The sequence below is a fragment of the Cebus imitator genome, unplaced genomic scaffold, assembly GCF_001604975.1.
Source record: "Cebus imitator isolate Cc_AM_T3 unplaced genomic scaffold, Cebus_imitator-1.0 Scaffold294, whole genome shotgun sequence".
NCBI classification, from domain to species: Eukaryota; Metazoa; Chordata; class Mammalia; order Primates; family Cebidae; genus Cebus; species Cebus imitator.
Genome location: NW_016107609.1, coordinates 666,101 through 677,772, shown reverse-complemented (window position 1 = coordinate 677,772; position 11,672 = coordinate 666,101). Strand labels below are relative to the sequence as shown.

At 37.5% G+C, this 11,672-nt stretch overlaps 1 protein-coding gene across 2 annotated transcripts in view; it reads right to left on the bottom strand.

Moving 5' to 3' along the window:
- AOAH (acyloxyacyl hydrolase) overlaps positions 1-11,672 on the bottom strand; it is a 192,174-nt gene that overhangs the window by 146,103 nt on the left and 34,399 nt on the right. For both annotated transcript variants that reach the window (XM_017502197.2, XM_037729113.1), the window contains exon 3: positions 3,674-3,740. In XM_017502197.2, coding sequence (XP_017357686.1) covers positions 3,674-3,740 — 67 coding nt within the window. The remainder of the gene's footprint in view (positions 1-3,673; positions 3,741-11,672) is intronic.

Here is an 11,672-nt window from a genome sequence, read left to right as displayed (position 1 = left end):
TGATCTCCGAGAGCTCCTGGGCTTAGGACACAAGAATTTGTGATTTAGAGGGAAGCATAAATAGATACCAGGAAGGAACACAGCCAGACAGAGACCAGAGTCAGGCTTGCTACAGCAATGGAGAGAGCAGTGGCAGTTTGGGCCACACAGAGGGGGACCCAGCTGTGGTCACTGACTGGGATTGAGTTTCCCCATGAAGTAGCTCCTCCCTGCATGACTCAGGTTCTTGGGGGTACCCCTGAGTTCTCGGGTGCCCCCCTTTTTTTTAACATCTGTGGCTCTGCCTATGGGAAGGAAATGTAATTGCTACATAATTAGTCCATGAATTATTGAGAACTGAGTGGTGTGAAATAATGAGAAAGGATGCCCTTTGGGTTAGAAAATACATTTAATATTGAAAGACTGATATTCAAGTAAAACTAAATCATGAGATTGTCATTTTCAGGGTCTACATCAATCTCGAGCTGTGTCTGATGGCTTAAAACAAGCTGTATGCAGAACATGTCCAATGAGGAAAAATTTCTATCAGCTCACAACTAATAAACATAGTGGGAAATTATGGACAAAACACGTGGTAGACAGAACCACGAAGGGGGGATCAGACAGCTGTCGTTTGTTCATTTATTATATCTGTCGTTCTTCAAAGTGGCCCACCTCATTCTAAAGAGAATTAGTTTCTTTATTAAAAAGAAAAATGTGATTCCTCCCATCCCCACCACATGTTCAGGAGTGGGTCCCTCTTTTGGAGACTTGCTGGTCCCATTTCTTCTCTACACCTATGCCCGCTTATCTCTTGTATAGTTCACATGCTGTACAGTTTGCATCTGCAGTGATGAGTACTGTGTCTGTCCTTTCTCTGATCCTTATGCTTCACTGATTCTCACACTCACCCCTCTACAGAAGAGGAAGCTATGTCTCAATTACCCCAGGCCACTTCTCTATAACTCCCACCACACTGCTCTTGGGAGCTGCTCTCTGGCACCCCCTTTTGGACACTTGCATGTACTGCCCCTTTGAGTTCTGGGAGTTCAGCTTGCTGGTCTGATTTCCGGATCTGGGCTCCTATTAGGTGTATAAATTGATTCACCGAATAGACTAAAAGGGATTTTTTCTTTCTGTCTTTAGACTTTTAAATAGCTTTCTTCAGAGCAGTCTAGTCATGGCTCATCTGTATTCATACTTTTTTAAAAAATTCATTAATTCAACAAACACTTATTGCAGACTTTTTATGCTTAAGAATTGCACCTGGATCTGGAGATACAAAACTCTCTCCTTTCCTCTGCCAACCCTTCTTACCTCTTTTTCTTACTTTCTTTTGTACTTTCATAAACATATAGTCAGTATTTTGCTAAGTAGCTGCAGATAGATACAAACATGAATAAAATGTTGTCCTCAAAAAATCTATCCCTCAAAAGATTTTTCATCTAGTTATCAACTTAGAAGAGTAAATGGATAATTCAGTCACAAACAGATGAGGTAAGTGCCATGCTAAGGGTTTGCACAGGGTATTAGGAGAATGTGCATGCTCACGAATGTACATGTCTGTAAGAGTGTGCATGTGCTTATATGCATGTGTGTGTGTGTGCATATGTGCATGTCTGTGTGTGTGCACGTGTTTGTGTGTGTGTGTATGTATATGTGCCTGTTTGCCTGTGTGTGTGGGAGTGGGGCCATAAGATTTGTTTGGGGTAGAAGTAAGGAGTAGAGGTTTTGGACGTGCCAAGCTGAGTGAACATCTCATACAAAGATCCTGAGTCAGAAACCTCCTGTTGTGTTGGGAGACCACAAGTGGTTTGGAGTGTGGTGTGCTATGGCGTGGCAAGGGGTGAGTCTAGAAATGCCCTCAGAAATCAGTTACTGATGAGCCTTGTGTGTGGAGCTAGGAGTCCTGCAGAGGATGTGAAGACTTTGAAAATCTTTACATTAAGGGAGTACTATAGTTAGGTTTGCATTAAAACATACTACTCTAGCTATAATGTAGCTTATGAAATTGCATAACAATGGGCACGTTTGTAGGCCTGGAGTCCAGTTAGGAGGCAGTGGCAATAGTAATGCCACTAGCTAAGAATAAAGGGTCCCTGCCTTCCAAACACAGCCCAGGGGTTATGAAAAGTTGTTTGCCATAACACAGAGAGATCACTATTAGGAGAGGCGGTGCATAGCATGACAGATCACTGATGATCTCCCTGCCTGTATGATTTTAACTTTCTTCTGTATTTAAAATTTGATGACTCTAGGATACCCTGTTGTAGAGGGCGATGCTGTCCTTTGAACATCTCTGCTCTAAGGCTAATGGCCCATTGAGGAGGAATCATGTAAGAATGTTCCTAGGAACCAACTCAAGTGCCCATCAATCATAGCCTGAATAAAGAAAATGTGGCACATAAACACCAGGGAATACTATGCTGCCATAAAAAAGAATGAGTTCATGTCCTTTGCAGGGACATGGATGAAACTGGAAACCGTCATCCTCAGCAAACTAACACAAGAACAGAAAACCAAACACCACATGTTCTCACTCATAAGTGGGAGTTGAACAATGAGAACACATGGACACAGGGAAGGGAACATCACACACTGGGGCCTGTTGGGGGGTGAGGGGAAATGTGAGGGAAAGCATTAGGACAAATACCTAATGCATTTGGGGCTTAGATGATGGGTTGATAGGTGCAGCAAACCACCATGGCACATATATACCTATGTAAGAAACCTGCACGTTCAGCACATGTATCTCACAACTTAAAGTTTAAAAAAAAAAAAAGAATGTTCCTAGGAGCACTGTTCACAAGAGTTAAAACCAGAACACAATCAAACATATGTAATTTATGTATAATAAATTATAAAATGTTTATAATAATATGTATTATGATGATAAATACTTTATATTTTAATATTTTATACATTATAAAACTATGGAAAACCTCTACAATTTTTTATAGAAAGCAGGAGAAGAATGAACATGGAATTTAGGATGATTCTCACTGGGGTGGGAAAAACCTGAGAATAAAGGGGAGGGTCCATAGGGACAGAAGATGTTAATGTCAAGGTCCTAGACCATGTTTTGGGTGGCAGATTCTGGAGCTTATTTCAGTATTCAAGGTAACTAAGTAAAAAAATAATAAGTGTAAGACAGCCATGTATGGATCAATGATGAGAGAGTGCCATGAACTGAGGAATAGGGCTTTTTGATTCAGTGCCCTGAGCTCAAAAAAAACAACAACAGTAAATGAAAAGGCAGACCGTGATGATGCAAGGAGCAAGGGCTGGGAGTGGGGAGGTGGAGAAAAGCCAGGAAACCAGCTAAGTAGGGAGAGAGGAGGTGGCCTGGGAATCCAGGGAGGTGGACAGCTCAGGAGAAAGTGTCAATCGCCCAAGTTCAGCCAATAGGATAGGGTCGTTTTGGTGCTGGAATTGCTTGTGAAATTCCATCTGAAAGGCTCTTGGAGAGAAGTTGAGCCAGGTTGCCCTACTGTAATTCAAGGGGAGCCTTTGCGTAGAGTGACAAACGATCCAAATCAGGTTCCAGTTGTCCACTATTGCCAAGAGCTGGAATAACAGCTCGAGCCCCGTCCAGTAAGCGCAGCAAGCCGAACACAGAGCCTCCTGCCTCCCAGTTTTCTTGTTCCTCCCATGCCCCAGCAATGGAATCAGTTATGTGCCATGGCATACTCACAGTTTTATGATATCTGATCCAAACTTGTCAATGATTAAATAGCAGGTGGTTTTCAAGAACAGTTTTTCTAAGAAAAATAAAGAGAGAAAATTGAATATATTTTTATTACGATGAATTTAACGCACATTAATTATGAATATCTTTACTAGGAACTGAAGTTGAGTGATTAATTTGAATGTTTAATTTTAAGGATTTGAAGGAAATGTTACAGCTAATGTATCCATTAAATATCACTTCTATATCAGGTTTATGTGAACGACACTTAACCATCCAGGCTAAAGTTAACCAGATTATTCTAAAACACAGTTCAATGTTGGGTTTTTCTTTTCTTTGTTTTTTTTTTTTTTTTCTACAGGGAATATCTGAATATTGGCTATGACCTCATTTGCTGAAGTTGAAAGAAACAAGACCTGCATTAAAGTCAATAATCTGAAACGTAGCTCTGTTAGAAATGTTCGTTTCTGGTGTTTATTCAAAGGAAAATACTTCACTTGGATCCCTTAGTTTTTGCTGTTGTTATTCCAGAGATGAAAGGAGATGACAGTTACAGGTGTTCCTGCGCTGCCACCTCCATCATAGGACACAGATACACTCCACACACATACACACCCACTAACAGCGTAGCCTTTCCCCACCTCTTATGAGAGCAGATAAATGTTTTGTGAGTTCATCAATCTAGACAATGAAACCTGTTAGCTCTTTGGTCCTGTTTCTCCAGTTTATGAGTCTACTGTGGAGCCCTGGTAATTCAACACAGGATCTTTGCAGAGTTAGGGACAGAGAAGCTGTCCTGGAAAGAGCTAGGAAACCCCGATTGAAGACAATCTATCCTGTCATGATGCATCTCACATAGGGGGATCCAGGCCTTGCTGGAGGATGGGGTGGTAAAACAAGGATGTAAATATGGGAACTCTCCCTGGCACTTCAATTTTGCTTAATGTTCAATAATGTTAAATATTATTTTTGTATTAAAATAGATATATTCTATGACTTTTTAAACAAAAAAGTATGAGACTTTAAATACATTGTGCTCTTGAATTAGGCAATTAAAACCATGTCCTCACATTACTAGTGAACTTAAAGAAATAAAAAGGCACTTCTCTGAGAAGTGCCTAATGTGGGTGATGTGGGGGATGGAGGCAGCAAACCACCATGGCATGTGTATACCTATGTAGCAATCCTGCAAGATCTGCACATGTACCCCAGAAGTTAAGAGATATATGTGTGTATATATATATATATATATATGTGTGCTGTACTGACATAACAAAACAAAACACGACTTATCTATCGTATTTGGTAGGTAATAGGCAATGATAGATGGTCTGTTATCTCTAGGACTCAGTATTTTTCTCAGTGATTTTGTGGGTCCTTTGAAAGATTATTAACACTTTATTGATATTTAATTCAGCATTTTCTTCAGTTTGTGATTTGTATGGCGATCTTGAAAATTCTTTTCCATGTTAAGAATTTGAACATTTTTATATTTAATAAAACATATTACAAAATTTAAAAAAGAAAAGAAATAAAAAGGATCATAAGGGAATGTTATGAACAGATGCATGGCAATAAATTAGATAACTTAGATAAAATAAAAAAATTCTTAGAAAGACACAAAATGCCCAAATTGACTCAAGAATAAATAGACAATTTTAAGAAACATGTAACAAATACAGAGATTGAATTAGTAATTTAAAACTTCCCACAAAGAAAAGCCTAGGACCAGATAGCTTCACCAGATAGGATTCACTGGTGAACCTACCAAACATTTAAAGAATTATTAACAATTTATCAAGAACTCTTCCAAAAAATGGAAGCAGAGTGATAACATTTCTTAACTTATTTATGTGGTTAATATTATCCTGATACTAAAACCAGACACTCTTCTCCAAAAAAATACAGACCCAAATCTCTCATAAATAGAACCACAAAGATTCTGAACAAAATACTAGCAAATAAAATCCAGCAATACAGAAATTATACACTATGATCAGGTGGGATTTATCCCAGGGATGCAAAATTGGTTTAACATTTGGAAATCAGTTAATGTATTACTCCTATATTGATAGCATAAAAAACAAACACCATATGATCATCCAATATAGGGTGAAGATATTTGATAAAAAATAACATTGCTCCATGATAAAAAAAAAAAAAGAACCCTAAAAGCAAAAACAAAAAGCTAGGAATAAAAGGGATCTTCCTCAACCTAATAAAGGTTATCTACAAAAAACCTGACAACTAACATGATGTTTAGTGGTGAAAGATTGAATACTTTCCCCTGAGTGTCAGGAAAAGATAAGAACATTTGCATTTGCTACTTTTATTCAACACTGTAAGTTCTACCCAGGAGAATTAGGCAAGAAAAAAATAAAAAGCATTCAGATTGGAAAGTAAAGAAGGAAAAACTGTCTTGTAGGTGATGTGACCTTCTATGGAGAAAATCCTAAGGAATCTATTAAAAATTATTAGAACCAATAAATAAGTTCAGTAAGGTTGCAGTATACAAGATCAATATGCAAAACCAATTGTATTTCTATATAGCAGAAGTGAGAAAATTAAAAAATGAAATTAAGGAAAACAATTCCATTTACAATAGCATCAAAAAGAACTAAATTCTTAGGAACAAACTTAACCAAAAAAGTGCAAAATATATACTCTGAAAACTACATTGTTAAGTTTAAAAAGACCGAAATAAATGGAAAGACATTCCATATTCATGATTTGGCCGACTTAATATTGTTAAGAGGGCAATTCTTCCCAAACTGATCCACAGATTTGATGCAATCTCTACCAAAATCCTAGCTAACTTCTTTGCAGAAACTGAGCAGCAGATTCTAACATTCATAGTAAATGTCAATTGACTCAAAATAAAGAAACAATATTGAAAGAGAAGAACAAAGTTGGAGGATTGACATTTCACAATTTCAAAGCTAGAAAGCCACCATAATCAAGACAGCAAAGTATTAACATAAAGATAGACATACAGATCAATGAAATAGAATAAATAGTTCAGAAACAAACCCTAATGTTTAGTCAAATGATTTTCAGCAAGAGTGCAAAGACCATTTCATTGAAGGAATTTAAGAAATGATGCTGGGACAACTGGATAGCCACACGCAAAAGAATGAATTTGGACACCTACTTCACACCATCTACAAAAATTAACTCAAAATGGATCAAAGACCTACATGTAAGAGCAAAAACCATAAAATTCCTACAACAAAACATTGGCATAAATCTTATTGGCCTTGGGTTAGGCAATGTTTTCTTAGATATGACATCAAAAGCATAAGAAAAAGAAAGAAAAATACAGAAAAACTTGACTTCATTAAAATAAAAAGTTTTGTGCTTCATAGAACACCATCAAGAAAGTAAAAAGACAACCCATAGAATGAGAGAAAATTTTTGCCAGTCATATATCAAATGACCTATCACAGTACTAGGCTACATAAAGGACTATTACAACTCAATAATACAAAGACAAATAGTCCAATTAAAATATATGCAAAGGATCTGAATAGATGGTTTTCCAAAGAAGATATGCAAATATCCAAAAGCACATGAAAAGATACTCAACATCATTAGCTATCAAGGAAATGCAATTCAAAGCCAAAATCAGATACAACTTCATTTCCACTATAATGTGCTATATTCTTAATATTCTCTCTATAAAAGAGAGAAGAAAAAAAAAAGAGAGAATGATATGTGTTGGTGAGGATGGGGAGAAATTAGAAAGCTTGTAATGCTGATGGGAATGTAAACTGGTGGAGCCCATTTGTAACCAGTCTGCCATCTCTTCAAATAAACTGTTTAACACGGAGTTACTATGTGATCCAGCAATTCTACCATATATATATATGTGCATATATATATATATATGTGCATATATATATATGTGTATATATATATGTGTGTGTGTGTATATATATATATATGTGTGTATATATATATATATATAATTCTACCATATTATGTCCACACAAAAACGTGTACACAAATATTTATAGCAGCATTTTGCATCATAGCCAAGAAATGTAAACTGCTCAAGTGTCCATCAACTACTAAATAAACAAATGTGGTATACCCATATGATGGAATATTATTCAGCCATGAAAAGTAATAAAGTTATGATACATGCTACAACATAGTGAATCTCTAAAACACTATGCTAAGGGAAATAAATCAGTCACACAAGACCATATATTGTATGATTCCATGTATATGAAATGCCCAAAACAGGCAAAGCCATAAACACAGAAAGCAGATTAGTGGTTGCTTAGGGCTGGAAAGAGTGGGTGTCTGGGAGATGCTAAAAGGCATATAGTTTCTTTCTGGTGTAATGAAAATGTTCTAAAATTGATTGCAGTGATGAACACACAACTCTAGGACTATACTGAAAGCCACTAAACTGTACACTTTAAATGAGTGAACTGTATGGTATGTGAATTGTAGCTTAATAAAAGTGTTTAAAAAAACACATTCCTTCCCACTTGGGCTCCTTTTTAGGGGTGCTACTGTGGAGAGGGTCAAGAAGCTCTGATGTCATAGCATACTGAGAGACCTGAATTTCATTCAGCACCAGCCCACTGGCTCCTGACCTTGGAGAAATTGCATCCCCTTTCTGGACTTCTATTTCCTCATCTGAAAAATGTGGGTGTAGGGTTTGGTCCCTTTCACGATAGTGTCTGCTAAGTTTGGAGACTTTTGTAAGAGACATTCAAAACTAGGTGAAGGTGCTTTGGAAGAAAGTTTAAAGTACTGTTAATGCAGAGCTAGCTTAGCCTAGAGCAGAGCAATTTAAAAACGGACATGAGGGTGTTTTTTGATAAACTTCTAATACTGGCTGAAAGGCAGAGAAAATTCATCTTCTTTCTGGTAAGATAAGCAGGCTGTGTGTGTGTGTGTGTGTGTGTGTGTGTGTGTGTGTGTGTTTCTCAGAATTCTGTTTAGCCCAAGTCAAAGCGAATGGCTGCAGGTTACCCCCTCTGAGCAGGAGGACCATTTGAACAGTCAGTTTCTGCCAGTGTCTTCTGTGATTGTTAGCTTGAGAGGCCCCTGGAGCAATGGCTGATGTGGGACATCTCTGAGAGCTAAATTCTGAGATCAACACGGAAGGGTACAAAGCAGAAATACACAAAATCTCCAGAAAGAGCCAGCTATCTCCAGTCAGCATGATCAGAAGGTAATCTGATTGTTACGGATACACCTGAAGAAAAATTTGGCATTTGCATATTGACAGTAACCTAGCTAAAGTAAAATTACACTGGTAAACTCTGCCTGTGACAAGGAACATACAAGAGCATTTAATTTCTACAGATTCGAAGAGACTTGGAACAGCATAGGAAAAAAGAAAATGTGGCTATTCCAAAAGGCAAAAAAGGGCTAAAATAAGATCAATTGAGTAGTTATCATACATTGGGTGTATACAGATGTATGTGTAAATAAAATGCAGGACATTCCAATAAAATGTAGGACATGTCCAATTTGTAGGACATTCTAATTTACCTTCATGTTTACCATCACTTCCTTTCTCAAAAGAATCTTTTGAGGGAGTAGTTTTTTTTAATCCTCATTCTATAGACAAGAACATTGAAACTTAGAGAGCTTAAGATCACAAACATAGCAAGTGGTTCAGCTGAGATTAAAATATTTTACTCCAAAAGAACTTGTTACTTGTGCTCTACATTTATGTGTGCTTAAGACATTTTATTTGATGCCCTATCTACCTCAAGTATAGCAGGTATTGTTATACATTAGCTATTGACGAGAAACTTAAAACACGGTGAGACCAAGTGACCACACAATTTTATAAGTATATATTCTAGGATGCATGCAGACTTTCAGAACCTACAGAGTAGACTTGAAGTGCCTTCTTCCTTTTAAGACTACATGAGTTTTTAAAAATTACATTCCACAGAGATAAGATTTCTGCATAGGTGACCCAAGAAAGTAAAGTTATAGCAAGACTCTCAGGGCATACGATTCTGTTGACCCCTGCCTAGTGAGACTGATTCCATTAATCATTTTTCCATTAACAATTCTGAGATTCTTCCAAGGTGTTTCCTAATGAGAGCCAGAGGCAAAAGCAGTGGATGAAACTGAAGGTCGGAAATGCTTTGCACAATTAGAAAAAAACTGTCTTATAGGGCACAGGGAAAGGCAACGTGATTTACTAAGAGATTATCCTCAAGAATGGTGCTTACGTGATTTCCCTGCTAAAGCTTTGTTTTTTGTACTCTTTTAGCTTTGGAGGTGAAAGTAATACTTAACTGAAAAATAATTTAAAAATAGTTGTATATTTATGTGCTTAATTTCATACCCTTCTATCCTGCCTTCACCTGGCCTACCAGACAGAAGGCAATGCAGTACTGCATCCCAGTAGGTGCTATGGGGCAGGCCTATTATGTCTTCAGGGATAAATCCTTAGCTAGGAGAATGTCTGTCTTGCCACCCCATACAACTCACTTAACCATTCTGTTTCTGTGTACTGCTTTTCTCATCCATAAAATGGGAACAATACTGCCCATGGTGTCCTTTAACCTGAACTAAGTGTTGTGTTTTCAGCTGGAGGTAAAGCATTAATTAATAAAATGAAAATAAACTCCAATAGCCTTCTTAATCCTTTAAAATTGCTCCAGTTGAAAAGGCAACCCATCACTGAAAACCAAAATATCTATCTTGTTTCCCTTGGTGAAATACCAGTTTCCACTTCACCAGAATCTGATTTCAGCCTCTCACTTGATCTTACCAGGTTCTGCCATTTCCTGTTCAAAGTCAGAAGAAGCTAAGATGGTTATCTCAAACACCAGCAATCTTGTTTTGGGTTGTTTTATATTTTGCTAGTATCTTAAGAAGAGAGAATAATCTAGGAAATATGATTTTTAGTCGGTCTTTCACCTTTGGACAATGCAACTTTGCCTAAAAAGAGAACATCTAACTCAAGGTACAAACGGTTATATCTGCCAATGTTGCCTATCACACAGAAAGGCAACCAGTTAAAACAAGCCTTAATGATAACAGTGACTGTTCTTCACTGTTTTCCTTTTGTAACATGGTAATAATATTTTTCTTCTACTTCTCTAACTCAGAGATGTAAAAATGCAAAGTAAAGCTTGTAACAGATTGTGAATGTTCAATAGAGGAATAAATAAATAAAATATAGAACTTATATGGTAAAGAAGTATAATTAAGAGGCTTGCCCTAGGTCTATATGCCTTAACATGTATAGATCTTAAAATCATGTTGTGTGAAAAACAAAACTTGCTGAGCAATGCATACAGTAGACCGTTGACGTCAAATTAAATTTTCACAGGAGAGGAGCATGGAAAGATGATGGTGGAGACAGCAGAATTCTGGAATCTCTTTGATTCTCTACCAAAAAAAAAAAAAAAAAAAAAAAAAAAAAAAAAGGAGTGGCCAGGTGAGGTAGCTCACACCTGTAATCCCCAGCACTTTGGGAGGCCGAGGCAGGCGGATCACCTGAAGTCAGCAGTTCAAGACCAGCCTGACCAACATGGTGAAACCCTGTCTCTATTAAAAATAAAAAAGTTAGTCGGGCCTTGTGGCAGGTGCCTGTAATCTCAGCTACTCGGGAGGCTGAGGCAGGAGAATTGCTTGAACCCAAAATGCAGAGGTTGCAGTGAGCCGAGGTTGCACCACTGCACTGCAGCCTGGTGACAGAGTGAGACTCTGTCTCCAAAAAAATAAAATAAATAAAATAAAGGAGTACGTGAATAGCAAAACCCAAAACCCACAGAAAGCAGTCACAACAAAACTAGGTATATCAATGAACTCTAACGTGCAATTAGGTGAGAATAAACTACTTCACAACCACAAGACCTATGGGTTACCAACTTCTGTAAGGGAGAAAGTAGAGAGAAGCAATGGATGGTAGATAAAACTGAGAACAGGAGACTCCCCAGATAGCTGACAGATGTTGACTACCAAGCATGACAGGCCAATTAGAGAACAGCCGCTGGACTAGGAAGGATTTTGC